The sequence below is a fragment of the Chelonia mydas genome, chromosome 11 (assembly GCF_015237465.2).
Source record: "Chelonia mydas isolate rCheMyd1 chromosome 11, rCheMyd1.pri.v2, whole genome shotgun sequence".
In the NCBI taxonomy this organism is placed as follows: domain Eukaryota; kingdom Metazoa; phylum Chordata; order Testudines; family Cheloniidae; genus Chelonia; species Chelonia mydas.
This window is the reverse complement of record NC_051251.2, coordinates 39955682-39974592: the sequence shown is the minus strand read 5'-3', so window position 1 is coordinate 39974592 and position 18911 is coordinate 39955682. Positions and strand designations below refer to the sequence as shown.

General features: G+C 49.0%; 2 protein-coding genes across 2 annotated transcripts; one reads left to right on the top strand and one right to left on the bottom strand.

The window, feature by feature from the left end:
* The first annotated feature begins 276 nt into the window (after positions 1-276).
* On the top strand, positions 277-2891 carry DLX2 (distal-less homeobox 2). The gene is made up of 3 exons (XM_007056576.4): positions 277-884; positions 1270-1457; positions 2090-2891. The coding sequence occupies exons 1-3, from the start codon at positions 539-541 to the stop codon at positions 2432-2434; spliced, it is 879 nt and encodes a 292-aa protein (XP_007056638.1). The 5' UTR covers positions 277-538; the 3' UTR covers positions 2435-2891.
* An 11011-nt stretch (positions 2892-13902) lies between these two features.
* Positions 13903-17328, bottom strand: DLX1 (distal-less homeobox 1). The gene is made up of 3 exons (XM_007056577.3): positions 16513-17328; positions 15871-16070; positions 13903-14789 (listed from the first exon to the last, which is right to left on the bottom strand). Exons 1-3 carry the CDS (start codon positions 16823-16825, stop codon positions 14535-14537), a joined length of 768 nt encoding a protein of 255 aa, XP_007056639.1. The 5' UTR covers positions 16826-17328; the 3' UTR covers positions 13903-14534.
* Positions 17329-18911: the final 1583 nt, after the last annotated feature.

Genomic DNA, 18911 nt, shown 5'->3' with positions numbered 1-18911 from the left:
TTTATACATACTGCTGCAGTGTGAATACTAAAATGGCAATACTCTGTTTTGTGTAAACCCCCCTGTAGGCTGGTTCCCTTTTGTATTTGTTCCCCCTCCCCGCACGCACCCCTCCCTTTCAGCGCACGTGTCACATGTGAGGCGCCTCCTGTGTCCTGGGGTTCTATGGAACCCGAGGGGATACAATGTGATTGCGCACTTGATTGGCTGTTGCTAGGTGACGTCGCCTTCCCTCACGTGACTGGTGTTAAATGCCCGCCTGGCAGCTTCCACCGCGGCAGACAATCGTAAAGCTGCTGGGGAGCCGAGTGAGCTGCTGCGGCCGCCGCCCGGTGTCTGGGAGAGTGTGTGACCGGGCTATGATGGTGACTCCTCCAGCAACAGAGTGGGACCTCCAGTGATCTCCTCCTCGGGGCTTCCAGCAGCAGCGTCTCTGCTCTCCCTGTACTTGTCCTGAGGGCTGAGGCGCCTTTCTCCCTCGCCCCCTGCTGCTGCGGCTGCCTCCCCCCCCCCCCACATTTGGGGAGGGAGGATCAGGATGACTGGAGTCTTTGACAGTCTAGTCTCAGATATGCATTCAAACCAGATTACCTCCAACAGTTACCACCAGCACAGCAGCCTGCACAAGTCCCAGGAGTCCCCCACCTTACCCGTGTCCACAGCTACCGACAGCAGCTACTACACCAACCAGCAGCAGCAGCACGGAACAGGCGGCGGAGGAGGCGGGTCGCCCTATGCACAGATGGGCTCTTACCAGTATCACGCCAGCGGCATCAATACGGTTCCCTACTCCGCCAAAGCCGGCTACGACCTGGGTTACACTGCCACTTACAGCTCCTATGGACCTTATGGAACCAGGGCTTCCCCGGCTAACAATGAGTCTGGTAGGGCTAAGCCTCTGGGGGAAATAGTTTGGGGTCAGCTGGTGTCAAACAGAGCAGCTCCATCGCCTTAGACAGAGCTTGGTCTGTTTACACCGGACGAGGATTTGGTCCATTATTTTTAAATGTGCCCCTCCCTCCCCCTCTCCTTTTTAAGGCAATCAAGCCGCTCTGGCTGCGGATCACTGGTTTGGCGGGGGATGGGAGCAAGAGGCTAGCAAGGGGATGGACTGGCCACGTTTCTCCCGGTAATTCACGCAGGGCTTATAGGAATAGGATGCATGGGGAACAACGTCTTGCAAATCAGCTGCCTTTTGTTGATTCCAGGTTAACTTTTCCCTACAGCATGGCTGGTGAGTGATGGTGGTGATTGTTGTTGTCATTATAGCAGAGAAGGAAGAATGCGAGCCCGAGGTCAGGATAGTAAACGGGAAGCCAAAGAAAGTGCGGAAACCCAGGACGATCTATTCCAGCTTCCAGCTGGCCGCTCTACAGAGGCGTTTCCAGAAGACCCAGTACCTGGCACTGCCCGAGCGAGCTGAACTGGCGGCATCCCTAGGCCTCACCCAGACGCAGGTAAGATGCCCCGGTACTTTTCATCCTCAGGGTGAACTCCTGGCCCTGTCGAATTCAGTGGGAGTTTTGCCATTGACTTCAACAGGGCCAGAATTTTTGCCCTTTACGCCTTGCACCCTGCGTCCTGCAGCACAGGGTCCGTGCCTTTTAGCGCTGGCTCAGAGGGGCACGTGGCATAGTCCCTGCTGTGTCTCACCGTGTCTGGTCTGTTTTTCCTGCCCGCTGTTACACATTCAGTAACGGAGAACCCTGTTTGCAGTTCCCTAGTTTGCGCCCCCGGGATGATGAAATGGGCCGTGGCCCTTACCCCACTCGTGTCCGTGGGAGGGAGGCGCTGGGATTAACACAACTCTCAGAGAAATGTTATCTGCGCTTCGTCTGCTCTCCGGCATACGGAGGGGTTGAAACAACTGATTGGCCCTTCTTGCTCTCTTTAGCGCCCGGTTCCCCACCCCCACTGCCCTCCAGCTCGCCCACCCCCATGCTCTGCCTGGCCCAGCTGAGGATCTTGGAGCAAGCCCTCTGTTCATAATAACCTCTGGCTTGCCATTACCCTGCCCTGCCAGCCGCCCCACACCCAGCACCTCCCCAGCCCAGCTCTCACGCCTGTCTGTCTGTCTCCCTTTGGAAAGGTGAAGATTTGGTTCCAGAACCGCCGGTCCAAGTTCAAGAAGATGTGGAAAAGTGGCGAAATCCCCTCGGAGCAGCATCCTGGAGGCAGCGCCTCTCCCCCCTGCGCTTCGCCCCCGACCTCGGCCCCTACCTGGGACTTTGCTCCACACCAGCGCATGAGCAGCGGAGGAAGCTCGGGATCCAGCCCCAGCGGCGGAGCGGCCGCTTTCCTCGGTAACTACTCCTGGTATCACCAGGCGGCTAACACCGCTTCTCACCTGCAAGCCGCCTCCCCGATCCTGCAGCAAGCGCAGCCCCATCACCATCACCACAGCGCGGCCATCAGTGCAGGGACGATTTTCTAACTCGGCAGAGACTGAGCAAACAAGCCCCGCTGAGCAGAGATCCAGGGGGATCAAACCCAACACACACCCGAGCGGACTGAGGTACAGACACTGGTGCTTTGATGAAGAATTTCTTCGGCATTCAACGCCTCCCTCTCCCTCTGGCACATTAAACAGGCGAATAACTCTTCCCTGCAGACTTTGCTTTGTTCTGATCCGGGCTCGGTTACCTCTGTGTCTCCCTCACCCCGTGTCTTTCTCTATTCCAACTCCAGTTCCTGCCTGCGGTTTATTTTCCCCTTCCCGTGTAGTTCACAGCAAATAGAAAATAAAACTTCCCCTTCCCTCCTCTCCTATTTTTCATCAAATCACCAGTGGATAACTTTTGTTAATTTTATTTTTTAAAAGTTTATAGGTGCCTTTGCGGATGACCTCATTTTGATGTTGAAAAAAGATAAATAATTTTTATATGTAGATTTAAAAAAAAATTCCCGAGTTTAAATTATCTTTTTTAAATGGGTGCAGGACTATCGTTCCCGAGGAAATGTTTGTAAATAAAGCTGTCTGTGCAGATTTTTTTCATGTTTTCTTTGTATAAAAAAAAATTCCATTGGATCAGCCTGTATTTCATTTTTGGTTTTTGTGACCAAAGTGTGGAAACTCCCAGCTCTCTGCGTAGGCGCCACACCTTCCTGATTATTTTCAGTTTGATACGTTTTCTCTTTGCTGTCAAAATAAGCTACTGATTTCCCCCTCACCGTCGTTGTTTAAACCTCAAAACAAAAAAAAAGGTACTGTTGGTTATTTATTATGGACACAAAATACTCTTAATGTTGCTTTTACAGTAAGAGATTATTTAAATAAATTATTTTGTTTTCACTGTACTTGGTCTGTATTTCCTTCGGGATCCAGACTCACACACATTATAGACACCTATTTACACTAGCCCCTGCCGCTCTGCAAACTTACCTAGCACTCCCTTACAGCCCAGCCCTGGAGGAGGGGTCTGTATGTTTCTTACGTGGCTTTCTTTGCCCTCCTTACAACTGTTGCATTGAGTAATTGACCGTCCCCTCCCCCTTCGCTTCCCTTCCCTTCCCCTCCACAGTAAAATCTCGCCCCTGCCAGTCTGCAGCAGCCATGAATCACTCAGCAAGCCCCTAGCAATGCCAGACTCGGCCCCTCCTCCCAGCGCGCTGGCGCCACAGACATTTAGCCCGGGACTGTCTCCTGCCGACTTGCAGCTCCTCCGGGCTCCAGTGTGACACACGGGGCGGCGACACTGGTAACCGATTCCAGCCCTGACCAGTCTGCACTGGGCGCTGCACCCCCAGCCCCAAGAAGCTTTTAAAATTCATTGTTAACTACCTAGTGCCAAACTCGAGGGCCCTGCAGTGCGCTGGGGCTGGCTGCTAGGCAGAGCTGCCCTACTTTGCCTGCATGATTGCTGCTAAGGGGAAGGTTGGGATCCTACAACGTTATTGCTGTGCGAAAGCCTGGGCCAGTGGAGGTGTTTTGTGTGTTCCATGGTACCTGATCAGTGACCTCCCTTCAAAGTAGCCCTAAATCCAGCTCCCCACCAGCCAAGGGGGAGCTGTATGGAGCTGTATCAGCCTCTTCCAATCAGGCCCCGTCAGTGCAATGTGCAGGCTGGTTGCATTGCAGGCGGGTAACCAATTCTTTACTAGGCTTCCCTAGTTTGGTTACCAATAAAACAAAGATTTTTTAAAAAAATAAAACCAACTAGGTAGGCCTTAACTTTGCTCAGTTGCACCAGTGTTCATCTGGAGTAATTTTTATTGAAATCAATGGAGTTACTCCTTTTAAACTGGTCTAATTGACCCCCCTTTGGCCCTAACTTGTTACCAGGAGCCTTGTTGAGTTTCAGCTTCTGGCTGCAGGACAAGCACAACTAGTTGGTGTCACTTGACTTTACTGTCCAAGAGCCCCTATGTTTGGGTTGTCACTATTGCAGGGGGCTGTTTATAGCCCAAAGAGCGCTGTTCGCATTGCAGGGGAAAAGATGGAAATGCTTCTGCTGCCACCAGCTTTTGCAACAGCTTTTATTTTTAGCAAAGCCTAACTGTGGGTCCGAACCACCGGCCAAAGTCCCCGGAAGGGAGTCCCGCTCTCACCAAGATGCATGAGTGTCAGTGCTAACATCTCATGCCTCTGGTGCTGCTTTTTGACACAGGCCTTTTCCGGCAGAGAGCAGCTCTGAAAATCATGCTAATATTTGAAGTAGCCCCCAAAGGGCTGTAACATGAAAGAGCCTTTCGGCAGGATATGAAGCCATGCACCAAAGAGGCCTGTCCGGAAGCAGGCTTGGGTCCAAATCCCAGGCGGCCTTTTTCTCTGTTGAGCCGCTGTAGATCTTGCTGCTGCTGCTCAGCAAGTGGAACCTTCAGCCTTAACTGGCGCAGGGAGTAGAGGGAAGTGGCTGGTGCTGAGGCCTCTGCTGCAGACGAGATGATTAAGAGGCCTAAACCACAGCGCCTGGGGCAGGGAATGTGCAGCCCCAGTTGGAATCACGCAACAGGCCTTGGCATGAGAGCCGGGCGGGCGGGACAGGCGCTGGGTGGGCTGGGTTGGCCCGTAGACGCGGCGGAGTCTTGGAGCCTGGCAGGGCAGATTGCTCCAGGGAGCTACGAACACACTCACCCCGGATGAGACGGAGACAAGGGAGGAGGGAGGGAAAAGAGGAGCGAGTGAGCAGAAGGAGAGAAGAAAGGGGAGGGGGGACGCGAAAAAGAAAGGGGGAGTCAGGAGAAGAGCGGAGCGTGGGGGAAGGAGAGAAAGATGGGAGCCGAGGGGGAGAAAGAAAGAGACAGAGGAGAGAAAGGGAGCGGGAGAGCATGGGAGACAGAGAAGGGAGGGGAGGAAGCGAGAGTCTCCATAGCCGCCCCAGGCAAAGCTCTTGGAAACGTTTCTCACAAGTTGCAGCTCTCTCCAAGACACAGGGCCCTGTGATCCGGCCCCTAGCAGACATCCCCTCCCCCGGTGATGAACGGGCCTTCCAAATGTGCTGATGACAAATGGAAATGGGAAACAGTCAACTCCCCTGCATCCACCGGGAAACATCCCGACTTTATCAAACCCATAAATCTTAATTGTAATCCCTCTCGACCTGCACCAGAGCAGTGTCAGGGGAGAGCCAGGCATTGGCAGGTGCTGGGAAGGGCAATCTAGCTAACTAAGAGCCTCTGCCTTAGATAACCACGGCAGGGCCACAGGAGTTTCCAAATTTCCAGACATGATTATTTGTGGTCAGGGGTATACGTTTCATGTTTCGCTTGGAAGCAAACCACTGAAATAAAACCAGGCTTGCGAGGAGCTCTGCAGGCACTTTGGAGGCGAAGGAAGAGTTTCAAATTCAAATACCCTGGAAATGATGGGCATTGAACCTTCCTGGTTTCTTTGCAGTTCAGCAAGGACCGAACAAAAAACAAACCCCTTCCCCCAAACTTTTCAGTGTGATCAGCAGAGACAGAAATGTGGGTTAGATTTGACGGCTTCCCATTCCACTCAGCCTGGAGGGTAAAAAACTGGGAATATCCCTCTGTGTGTAACCATTTCCGAGCCTCTTTAGCGAGGTTTTGAAGGGACACTTGAGCCGTGTTTGTACAGAAATGGAGGAGCCCTTTTACATTCTGCTTTTGCTTCCTAATGCCTGCTTTGAAATGCACCGTGTGTACAGCGCGCCAGGCGCCAAGAGCTCATTTAAAAGCAGTCCCACCTTTTGTATCTTGATAAATAAAAGACGTCTCTCTTTACACCGCCTTATTTCAGCCGCGGTCATCACATACAATACCGAGAGGGGCTTGCTCCACGAGGTGAAAAGTTCGCCAAGCATTTCCCCGCTCGCTACTCACTCCGCCAGGCTGCAACAGGCCGCTAGGGCCCGGGGTGGATTTACACCTGGAACCAAGAAAGTCATTTGCTAAGCTGGTGTTTTGTGTAATGAAGTCCCGACACAGAGCAGCCAGGCAGAGCGTGCAGCCGCCGCACCCCGGAACCGCGCGGGGCTCCTGCCGCAGCAGCGAGCGCTGTTAAGGTCTACGGCGCTGGAGATGAAGATTGTCCCGGGTGATTGGGTTCAAGCGCCCGCCACGATCGTGACACTGCGTAACAGCAGGATGTGGGGAGGGAGCAGGGTTCCGACGCCTCGAGGAGCGGGACCTTCTGCATAATAGGGATGTACTTTGTCAGTGATTGCTACATTACAAGATGCTACATTACGCCCTGGGGCTGTCAAAAATATATAGCCGTGTAAGCGCCCCCACTGAGACATAGGAAAACTAGACGATCGCGCCAGGAAGACAGACAGACTGACTGACTTGTCCTGAGAATCCTTTTCGTTTATTTGATTTCCGTGTAATCCAGATACCACTTGGACTGGCCGCTCCTTGGCATTTCCCAGTGTCCCGTCTTTCAAGCCATTGCTTCCAGTTCCCAAACCAGCCCCCCTCTCAGTCACTCGGGTGCTATTTATTTTGCTTTGCGCTTGCTTTACACGAGCTCTACACGCACGTAACATTCAGTAGGGGGAAGGCGAAAACACATTGCGATACTTTACATTCAGACACCTCTTTTATTATTGTTTCCCCCTCTGCCTGTCTTCTCCGGGCTAAATGAGGCGCCCCCAGAGCAGTGAGCCCTGTCCAGCCTGGGTCCCAGCGACACTGAGTTTAGGCTTTGCAAGGGGCCAGCGGCGGGAACACAGAACACTTCCCATGCCCGGAGGAAGAGCTGCGCCCTAGAGCCGCGAAGCATTGGTGGGCAAATCACGTTTGCAGGCGGAATAAAGGGGCTGAGGTGGGGTGGGGGCTGATCTTGGAACGTGCAACCGCTGGGGCGCTTTCAAGGTTAGTCTCCAAAAGTGCGGAGAAAAGTGGGGCTGGAGATTTCAATTCTCTCCCCCACCCTCTTGCACCTTTAGCAGCAAGCGTGCTCGGATTTGCCTGAACTGCTCCTGTGACTTGCTGCTGAAGGGCTCCTCCCGCCGCGCCCTCTTTCCCTGTGGGGTGGCTGCCACCCTAGGGCTCCTGCAGTGGGTCAGAGCTGTGCAGCACGCTCGGATCTCCCTGCTGCAGCCCGGGTGGGGAGGGGGATGGGGAGCCGAGCCAGAGAAAGAAGAAGGGTGGGAGGGAATCTGGTGTAATTAACTTCTCCAGCTCAGTTACCAGATTGAGTCCAGGGGGACTCAGCCCGGAATCCAACCTGAGCCAGGGGAATCATCTCCCTGGCAAATTTGCAGGGAGAGGCTGGTGAAATTTTGCCATGGGTAGGCAATTTACTCATTTGCTCCTATTAAGAGAAAAGGCATGAGAAATTGAATTAAAGCAGCTCTGGCAAAGGAGTTACTTGAGGCATAAATGTCTCCCCTAAAGCTGTAGCAATCATGTGGCATTAGACACTTCCGGAATCCTATAGCCAACTTGAAAAATCCCAGACCCCCTTTTTCCCTAATTTTTGCTCTGATCTGTAATTTTATCCACATTTGCACTAGTTTGAGCATTCTGGCTCTCCCATCTGAAAGCCTGCAATTACTATATAATTCTTCGCAATTTCACATGTCCTAATATGGACTGTAATTTTTGCGCAAGACAATTTCCTGCTATTTCAAGCATCAACATTGTCAAAGTTGTATGTACATAATAAATGGGAATATCAATGCATAGTTTTTAGCATAACATCTTGACTCCTCGATAATTATATCCGTTCGGAGCCTACGCAGAATTAGCCTGAATTGCATGGTAACTGCTGCTGCTTTAAAATTTTTAAAAATTACTCATAATTTTCCCAAAGATTACCAAGATCTCGAGTGCACAATGTCATCAGCGTAATGAAGAGTAAACATTTATGCTAATAATCTGCAATTTTTTTCATCAGCTATAAAGACAGAGGCTATATAGCAGAAAATTTCAGTCATATTCTGCAAGAGCGGAGCTGCAAAAAAGGCTCTGCTCTCCGAGGCATCTTCATCTCTGGGGGATTTCAATCCACATTTGCACTCTCGGGATATTATTATTGTGCTGGCTTCTTCTTTTTCTTTTTTTTTTTCTTCTTCCTCTCCATCCTCTCTCCCACTCTCTTTCTCTTGTAACTTTCATAGCAAAATGCCGCCTTCCATCCTTTGAGTTGTTGTAAAGCACAGAATTGTGTCCAGATTAACTGAAATTGAGACTGAAGGTAAGGGTGGCAACACGGTTTCATTTTTCTGAAGGGTGGATGGCTGCGCTGTGTCGATAAGTTTCCCAGCGCGGGGAGTAAGGGGGTGGGGGAGTGATTATATATGCACCAACTAATTCTTCCATCAAAACTTCTTGTCAGTTGTGTCAAGATTATTAAAAGGGGGGAGAAACCTTGATGCTAGATCCCTTAAGATTCATAGTGCAATGGGGGGGGGGCGGTAGAGGAATCTAGATGTTGCTGTTCATGGGGTCTCTGGTGGATGTGTACAGCATATACTGTGTGTGCGGGGCTGCTGGATTTCAGTGTTTGCTTTGGAAAAAATCAGAAATAACAGAACTACAGACAAACGTGCAGCGGTGTGATGATCACAAGCTGCTGACCTGTGCGATCAAATACGATATTTCCTCCCACCTGTTTTAATAAAGAGGCTGCGATGCAGAGTGGGGAAATTTGTTAGGAGGGGGAAACCTCACGCACAAAAGAGGAACCTGGTTTTATTGATTACCGTTTCTTCTTCTAGTTGGTGCTCAGCTGAACAGTTTCCTCTTTGATATGTTTTAGTGAATTTAGGGTGTATTTTCTGGTTTCTGTGATTTTTCGCAAACGTTAAAATTATTCACGGATTAATAAATATCGGGGGTAGCCAAAAGCCAACTCAAACTTTTTCTCTGCTGTGAAACTTGTGAGGGAGCTGCAGGGAAGCCAGCGGACTGTGGAAGGATATTTGATCTGGACAAAATGTGGATTTATTTTTAACACGTGGGGGGAGACATCCGATGTGAACTGGTTTGGACTCTGATTTTTAAAACATTTCTAGATTCAGAGGCTGTGCGCTGCTCTGCAATTAGATTGACATATGTACAACAGCCATTCAGGGAGTTCTAGAAGACACGCCAGAGGGTTTTTTCTTCTTTTTTTGGTAGAAGATATTAAAGAGATATCTGTTGTTTGGCAATTTTGCTAAGTCTGTCTTCATTACTTCGACATTGTGCATTTGCTAATTTGGAAGCCCCTTCCTATTGACAGTCTGGCTCCATACACCTGCAAGCAATTTGCAGTGCTCCAATATAGGAGAATTGCAGAGATGGCAGCTCGCACCTATTTTATTTTTTTTTCCTTCCCTTTTCTCAATGCACAGCAAATTTGGCTTTCAGTGCGTTATCTCTTTTGTTAATGCAAAAAGATTCCCTGGGCGAAAAAATTGCTCATAATTACCAGAGAGATGGGGAAACTGCATTAGAATAAATAAACCTGAAATTACTGTAATTATGTTGTGTTTGATGGGCTCGGCTTGTAATCAAGAAGAGAATACAGTGAAATGATGCTGACCCTCTTGGGTTTGCAGCTGTACGCACACTTTGGGGTCTTTTTTAGCAGAAAAGAGTCATTTTGATCATCATTAAGCGGTGTGTAGCCTAGTTCAGAAGTGTTTGAAAATGAGGGCCACATTTTTTTCCGACAAGAAAAAAAATGTCCCAAAATTGCATTTTGCCATTTACAGACCCATCCATACGGTTGTGTTTGCAGGGTGACAATTGGTAAAGGTATAATATTCGAAATCAGTATTTAATCATTGTAATGAGGTATTGTTTCAATATAAACACCTTTGGATTATTCATAGTTTAATTAATATCCTCATTATGAAAATCTTCGAATCAGATATTTGATGAACTACTTGTCAGCAACAAGGCAGAATTAATTAGGTCTTTATTGAGATTAACATTTTCAAATATACAATTATAATAGACTCTAACTCAAGACCGCCTAGTTGAGAGAAAACTAATAATTTCTCTATTTGAACGGTTAGCAAGACGTTATTGAATTAGTAGAAGCTAATATATCTTAAAGTGTTCCAATATGCTTGACCACACCGTTCCTGTCCGGTCAAAGGCATTTGGTCTCTGACTGCATTAGGCTGGGGCGTGTGAGATTTGCATTATTATCTGTAAATAATGTAGCCACTGAGTCAGACAATTACTGTTCAGATAGGGGCTGTTCGTGTTCACATTTTAGCCGGTGGCATTGCAGGAAATACAGAGTGTTTCTTCAGTGTTTCTCCAGGCAGAATCTTTCATTCCCTGTGAACTCAAAATGCAGCGGATCTCCCTTATCTCTCCCCTTTAGTCTCCTGCTCCAATCCTGTGTTTACCGGTAACTGCACCCCGTGCCTTATCTTTTGAACGTACATTAGACATGACCGCATCATTTGATCACTCATCACCAAGAATTGAAAAATGGGTGCGTGTCACAACAAAATCGATACAATTTATCATTACCTTCCTCCACACAACCTCCCGGGAGGGATTCCCCCCCACTATGGAAACTGCATGCAGATCCCCACATTGCAATCGGAATACAAAGCAGATGCAGCGACTTCCCAGATCAAATCTACCATGTGACGATTCTGCTCTGATTTATAAAGCTTTAACCAAAATTACAGCTGTGGGCATCTGATCTTTGCAAAGCCGCTTTAATAAGTTGGTATATCTGAGCCCAAACCTCGGTCTTAATAACTCTTTAAGTGGCCAGATTAGTTTAGTCAGAAAATTAAATTTTACAAAAAAACCTAGCTACTGTGAGCTACGGACCACGCAGCGGGCTCGAGCTCCTTTCCCATCACATCTCCATTGAGTTGCATTTGTGACAGGACTCTCCTATTTTATATCTATTTGATAGCCTTATTAGCTTGCAAATTTCCAGCGGCGATTGTTTTGCTTAAGGTTGGGGGGTTTGAGGGCAAACTGTATCCTTCAGAGCATCCCCGTGATTGCTGGCGGCTTGCTCAGAAACATGCTCCTTCATTTCCTGCCCTGACCAAGTGAGTTTTCAGGGACAGCAAATCTCCACCGGCCCACACAAGCTGCGTGTCAGAACTGCTCAGATCCAACATGGGGAGGAAGGGAAAATCTCCTCTGCATAATAACGACTTGCCAAATCCTTGTACCGGAGTCCCCACCACCACCACAGACACACATCTACCTGCCCCCGCCGCAGAAAAACGGGAAAGCTGGCAAGGCGCAGTGCAGCTCCACTAACACCGGGAGACATTTTCGGAGCCTACAAAGCCTGTGATGCATAATTTGCCGCTGGATAAACTCTGCTTGGGGTCTTTAAAGCTAGGCCTGTGCCCCGCTTTAGTACCAGGGCACCCAAAACAAGGGCACCCGCTTGAACAAACGATCCAGCCTTCCGCCCCCCCGCCCCCCACACCGGGGGACTACGGGGAATATTTCCCTTTCTCCCCTGCTCAGCCCTTCTCCCTTCTAGCCGGGCAGGACGGCTCCCACGCCACCCCCCAGCAGCCCCTAGCTTGGCCCTGAAGGGAGGCACCAGGTCCTAGAGCTGGAACTCTCCGTACCAGCTGATGTCCTGACGCTCCCAGCCTCGCTTTACAACGTGTCGGTCCCGTGAAAGGCGAAAGCAAAGCCCTGGGCCCTAGGCCGCTTGGGACACCGGCTCGCTTCGGGCGCAGCTCGCCCTCTGCCATGCCGGCGCTCCGCTTTTGACGTCTGGTGTAAACGCACCTTGTGTGGTTAGAGAGCAGGGAGCACGTTAGCCTCCTTTTAAAGCCCAGAGGGGGCTGCCACACAAGGTGCTCGCTCAGACCCCAGCATCCAGCCCAGGCCCCTTTGAACTTGTCAGCCCCCCTTTTTTTTAACCTGAGCTCCACTTTAACTTTCTTTCCTCCAAACCGCGGCCTTTTCCTGCAGCACCTGCTTCTTCTTCTAACCATTCACTTAAAACACATCATAGCTTCCCCCGCCATTCAGCCTAGGGGAAAAGATTGCGCCCAATCCAAGAGAGGCAAAAAGAGGAAGCCGGGAGCACCTCCGTTTGCAATGAACAGGACAAAGGATGCATCAAAACAGAGACAGGGGGACGATGGGGCAAGAGGGCGGCAGAAATGAGTTAAAGAGGAGCTTCGGGCCGGAGAATTGGGACTAAACACGTAGCCAAAGCTGATGTGAGTAACATTCCCCACTGCGCTCTCGAGGTCTATTTTCTTCCCATCAAAACAACAACAACAAACAACCAGTGACTGTGGGCGAGTTGCAATGAAGGGAAGATAAAACCCAAAGGAGTCTGCACGGTGTGAGTTGTCTGTATCATCTCCCACAGACAGGTTCGCTTTGAAATCGGAAGGCAGGATATTCTTAATATTGCCTGTGTGAAATGCCCGCTGGGATCTTACATATATATCACTTATATCATATCATATGTATATTTGCACACACACACACACACACACACCCCATGTGTGGAACACACCGAGCCCCTTATTTAGATGCCGATAGAGATCTGTCAATGAGACCTCCTGATTTATTCGCCCGGTTAAAATCTCTCTCTCTGGAAAGTCTCCCACGTGGATTGGTCTCCACGACGCTCAGATATATAGAAGAGGCCGCAGGTCCCTTAGCCAAGGCCTAATTCCCAGGCTTGAAAGAGGCTTGCACTTTCCCTTGCTGAGGACAGAGTGTGAAACCTCAGCTGACAGTGTCTGTCAATGTCCCTTCAGATCGGATTGCAGGTTCCCATCCCCAGTGCTCTTGAGTCTGCTACAAGCGCCCCACGTGAGAAAATGCGCGGGCGATAAACAGCACAATGCAGAGGCTCTTTTTCCAAACCATAATTTTACTGTCTCAAAGAAACTTTATAACTTATGTACAAAGATTTGTGTTTTCCCCCAGATACAAAGCAATAAGTTAACATTCTCAATATAAAACTAAACTTTGACATATAGAACACTAAACACGACTGATCTCAGTTTATCACATCTTCCGAACTTCACAAGTCAAATGTCAAGATCTCAGGTCACAAAGCATCATGTTTTACAGCCACACAAAACGGAACGGAAAAAAGGCTAAATTTGTGCAACGTGTTTACAGAACAATAATAATAATAATAATAATTAATTAAGAATAAAATATGTACAGCGATCAGATCCTGCACTTCAGTAGCGCATGTAGACTTCAGATTGGCATTCTGTGGTAAAGCCTCGAGATTTCGTTTAAAGCTGAATTGTGTCACGTTAGAGCCAATTGGCATCTCTTCTTCCCTGCCATCTCTTTCCAACTGCTGAGTATAGGGAACTATTGCCTTCCTTTCCCTCTCTTCACATTACGTAAAGCGATCAACAGCTGCCGTGATTCCACTTCCATTAAATAATGTGTATTATTTTCTTTGCTAAATAACTCTAGAGATGTGAAAAATGCAGACCACTCGGAACAAACCTCTCCACACCAGCAAAGTATAAAAGTTATTGTAAAAGTTAAAAATCACATCCTTCTTTTTGCTGTTTTTGTTTTGTTTTGTTTAAAGTAAACTGTGCGTTGAAACAGTGCCCTTTGCAAACCAGATAGTCCGTGTGTTTCTAGCACTCTTACTGTGGTAATTTAAGTCAATAAATTAAATCCCCATCTCTCCCTTTAACAACCACAATAAAAATGTACACAGACGAGTCGTGAAGGGTACAGGCAAATGCAAAGAAAAAATATCTGGCTATAGTACAGGTTGTTTTCGCATTGCTGTTAAAGAGGAGTGGGGTAGTAAATAAATGACCTACATTTCATCAGGCTAGACACAGACAGACAGACAGGACAGAGGAGAGCTTTTTTCCTCTACAAACATATTTTTCTGATTGTCCCACAAAGCCGAGGGTCGGATTTTCTCTCTGCTCCCAGGCTGTTCTCCGGTTGAGCTAATGGCTGCTCTGTCAGCTGTCAGCAGTTGGGAACCAGCCCCGCATCACATCTGTGCTTGTCTGCACCACGCTATAGTGCAGTGTTAATGGCTCTGTGGGCAAGAGACCTCTTTCCCGATTGTTTGTTCTTTTTATTTCCCCCTCTCTTTTTTCCCTCTGTTTATTGATTGGGCTTATTTATTTTTCTGGACCGATAGTGCTTGAAATGGGGAACCTGGTTTGTAATCACATCAGCTGAGGTTGCTGCATAGCTTCTTGGTGGGCTGAAGGGTACCACGATGTGTAGCTGGGTATGTAAGTGCCCGGGGTCCCCGTAGAGGTCTTACCCGATGACGAGGTGGTGTTCCACACTGGGGGGACTGGGGGCGAACTGGCCGAGAGCGCCCTGCCATTCGCCAGAGCGCTGCTTTCCAAAGCTGCCCCTCCCTGCTTCATTAGCTTCTTGAATTTAGATCGCTTGTTCTGGAACCAGATCTTCACCTGGAATACAATGAAGCCATTACTGAATGGGAAGAAGGGCAGAGGGAGACGGGATTGTTCAGAGGGCTCTGTGTAAAAGTCTGGAGACAGTGTGCCCAGAACAGAGACTTGCCAGCGCCTCTATTGCAGAATAATGGAAAGTTCTTAGCTCGCCCTGACTCCTAATCTCAGTGCGAGAAGTTTGATACCAATAAACCCCTAATAGTGGCCAAAGGACTAGAACAGCCGGGATCAGGCTTTGAAATTTCCAACCAAACTGCCTTTACAGCAGGAAATCCTTTCGCAATCTCACGGCATTTTGCTATCAAAGCAAAGATTTAGGGATTAGCAGAGCCCATTTCCCCCTTTCCCCTCCCAGAAAATGGGTGCGCGTGGGCAGAAACATACAGTGGAGTTACAGTTTAAGCACGGGCTTGAAACAGTAATGCAATCAATAAACAAATCGTCCCTTTTGGAAATGAACTCAAGCCTCCCGCTCCCGGTCGTCTCCGGGCGAGCTGTTCATTCCAAGCAGGCTCCTTTCCAGGTTTCCTTCCCCCTGCCTTTGCTAGTGGGGCGGGTGAAACCGTATTTTGTTTTGATCGATCTCTTCTCCCGGAGCAGGCAACTTTGCTTTATTGTTATTGCTCCAAACTAGCCGAGAGAGGTAACACTGAGCCGACCCCAACCGGCCAGGCGCCCACAGCTGGCAAAACCTACCCTCCGCTGTGGGAAACTTCGCGTCTCCCCTTCCAAAAATGCCGCGAGGATCAATTTAGAAAGGCTGTGGCGAAGCACTTACAGTGAATGCACAAATAAACCCGGCCCGAAGGCCGGCGGGGAGGAGGAGGAGGGCGAGGCTGGTAGATTTGGGGTGTGGAAGGCTGAGTGATTAGCTCTATTGCTCCAGCAGTCCGGCCACGCGTGGCCCCCAAGCCCCCAGACAGATCCTGGGCACAAGCTTTCCACAAGCCGGGCTAAGGCGGCTCCCGGTGCAGGGCAGGGCCACTCGGTGCGAGGGAGAGAGAAGGGGGGAGAGAGGAAAAAGCAAAGCGATGAGGCGGGCTGTGTGGAGGGTAGGACGGAGCGGCGGCTGCTGTACCTGTGTCTGGGTAAGTCCCAGCGAGGCTGCGAGTTCGGCTCTCTCGGGCAGAGCCAGGTACTGCGTTTGCTGGAATCTCCTGTTCAGAGCCTGCAACTGCAAACTGGAATAAATAGTCCGGGGCTTGCGGATTTTTTTCCCTTTCCCGTTAAAGCGAACTTCCCCTCCTTCTACTACAGTGCTTTTCTCCGAGTCGGCCCCTACAACCACAAACGATGCACAATAAATAGGAGTAACAAGAGAAGCAGCATCAACAATAACAATAATGAGAAGGAAGAAAAGAAAAGTGAAGAACAAGTCGAGCTAACAAAGGCTCCAGGCGATTATGGCAGTCCAGGCTCCTTCCCAGAGAAAGTTTGCTATTTTTACAGGCTGCAGTTTAGGTTTAATTACCCATAATTGCATACATTGTTTATAGCGCTACGCAATAAATAATTACGAAGACTAATACGTGCACATCTGGGTTGATTTTTTTCCAGCCGGGCATTGTGTGCTCTGTGTGCTGATCCTCGCTGAGCTTCAGCCTTTTCTGACTAATTATTTTTATTTTATTTTTATAGATATATTTTGATACAAGCAACCTCCCTCCCTCCCCCCCCCCTCCCCGACCCCTCCCCCCTCCCCAAAGCCAAGTGCACCTACCTGTCTCCTCTAACCGGGTCTGAGTCAGGCTGGAGCTGTTGGGGTAGGATTGCACTGAACTGATGTAGGGGTTAGACGAGTGGCTGCTGACCGAGTTGACATAGGGGTAGCCCAGCGGTCTGGAGAAGGACGAAGCTGTGCTGTACGAGCTGTCAGGCTGAGAGTGGCCAGCTGAGTGTAAACAGTGCATGGAATAGTGTCCGTGGGACATGGGAGAAGGAGACATTTGCTGGCTGGGTGGCCCAAACTCCATAAAGACAGCCTTCCCTGAGACAGGGCTATTAAGACTCTCTGGCATGGTAGTCATGGTCATTTCTTGTCGCTTGGTCTGTGTGTGGGTTCTCTCTTCAGCCTGCCTTTTTGGGGTCTGTTGTGTTTCTCAGGACAGGAAAGAACCCAATTTAAGCGGAACAGGGCTTTTCACTTTCCATTCATAAGAAAATGGAGTTTGTCTCTTTGAAAAGTCTAAGCATGATGCCGTAGATCTACACAAACTCGCCTAAAAGCTTTGACTCAGCCAAGACTATGAATATTCATGAGCCGGTGGAGCTGATTGGTCCGCCGTCTTGCATAATCGCTTTGGATTGGTCAAAGGCGCTTGGGGCTCGCCCGGACCCTAGTGAGTGAGACGAGCCGGACTTGGTGAGCTGAGAGTCCCCCGTCCCCTGTGTGTGATCATCGGGAACAGACAACGCCGGGGAGCACAATGAAGGCGGCGAGAGAGAGACTTTCAAGCCAGGGGCGGGCGGCCCAAAGTTACTCCAGGCGGGGAGCCTGCCAGCCAGGGGGCTTCACATCCTCCTGGGAGACCCCAGTGCACCCCCCCAGAGCCCACTCCCCAGCCCCGACACCCCGTGATTCGCTGCGTCCAGAACCTATTAGTAAACAAGCGCGCGCAATCGCCTTGTCTGCGTTAGATGGAGAGAAACGGCATAGGACGTAGTCAGGCAATGAAGGGAAGGCAGGAGTCACAGCAACTCCCCTGCGATCTCTCCCTCCTCCCCCTTCCCCGGCACGAGGCCCTGAGGGTCATCTCACCAACCTCTGCTGCTCTGCTCCTCAGGCAGGACAGTCCTGGTCCTTCCTGACACACACGGGGGGACGAGTGCTCTGGGAAAGGTGGCCCTGCGTGTCTCCTCACAGCAAGACTAGATCCAATGGATCCTGTTAAAGGCCTCTTGCCACCCACTGATTTCTACTTCACCATAAAGGAGCTAGTACCTCTAGACAATTGTGTGAGCTAAGCTGCAATGAGCATTCTGTTAGTGTTATATTTGTTTTAGCATATAGTTTTTGTGTCTATATGTGAATGTATACACACACATACTCGCATATCCATAGACACAATGCATGCTTCTTTGAATTCTTTGCATTCATATATATACACACACACACATGCATGCATTCTGTACCCACACACAAATATCACTAATATCTGCCACACTGATTTATACCATCTCATAAATTATTATTAAGTTTTTGCTGTCACCTGAGCTGGACCTTTTCAATTTTTTTCCTCCCTAAAGTATCTAAATTGTGCATTGAAACCCAACCTGGGATGAAAACTTCCGTGTACGTGCGTGGTGACAAGGTGCGACTTTGGAGATCCTGCACAGAAAGCCTACGCTGAATCCCAAATTACTTTGTTAGATAATTAGAAAGTGTTGATAATTATTTCTTTCATAATTTAGTGGTGTGTGGCTGTAACAGGAAAATGATCTTGTGAAAGTTCACACGTGCAGATGTATTAGTTACTGATTCATTTGATTAAATGCTAGTCTCAAGTGCTCTGATCCACAGCTGAAGGCGGCCCCATTAGCATAACACTGATGTTTAATTTTCATACGCATAATTAGCCATATATTTAACACTAATAGCAACATGCAGCCTTTCAGCATTAAACAGCCTGGGATTTGATCTGGCCTGAGCTGAACTTTCTCGGTTACACCTAGATTGTCTAGGGTGCGCAGTTATCACAGAACCAAATCTATGTAATCAAGCACATTTTGGCAAAGGGAGAACACCAATAAAAATGAACATTCAAAACAAATCACATTGCTGATGTCGTTACAGATATTAGTGGAGGCTTCTCTTCCCTGAGCTCCTGCAGCTCCTGCTCACGGTATTTCTCTCTCAGGGTGTGTGATGGGGGCACAAATACGGCAGGAAGCGTGGCTGGGACTCAGCTAACTCCCAAAATACAATCAGAGACCTTTGCCGGCGTTTAAAAGATGTGTAAACTCTTCGGGCAGTGGTGATGGTTGAAGCAACCAGCTAATGACCGTGCAAGCTGACAAGTCTAAGCCTCTCTGCTCTTTTTTTTTTTTTTTTTTTTTTTTTTTGCTTTAGTGGCTCTGTCGGTTTTAATTGCCCATTTCCTAGCGCCTGTTTTATATCCT

Coding starts and splice junctions, on each gene's coding strand:
- DLX1 (XM_007056577.3), bottom strand. CDS start 16,825: ATGACCATGACTACCATGCCAGAGAGTCTTAATAGCCCTGTCTCAGGG. Junction 16,071..16,512: donor GACCCGGTTAGAGGAGACAG/GTAGGTGCACTT, acceptor TTGTGGTTGTAG/GGGCCGACTCGGAGAAAAGC. Junction 14,790..15,870: donor TGGGACTTACCCAGACACAG/GTACAGCAGCCG, acceptor ATTGTATTCCAG/GTGAAGATCTGGTTCCAGAA.
- DLX2 (XM_007056576.4), top strand. CDS start 539: ATGACTGGAGTCTTTGACAGTCTAGTCTCAGATATGCATTCAAACCAG. Junction 885..1,269: donor CCCGGCTAACAATGAGTCTG/GTAGGGCTAAGC, acceptor TTGTCATTATAG/CAGAGAAGGAAGAATGCGAG. Junction 1,458..2,089: donor TAGGCCTCACCCAGACGCAG/GTAAGATGCCCC, acceptor CCCTTTGGAAAG/GTGAAGATTTGGTTCCAGAA.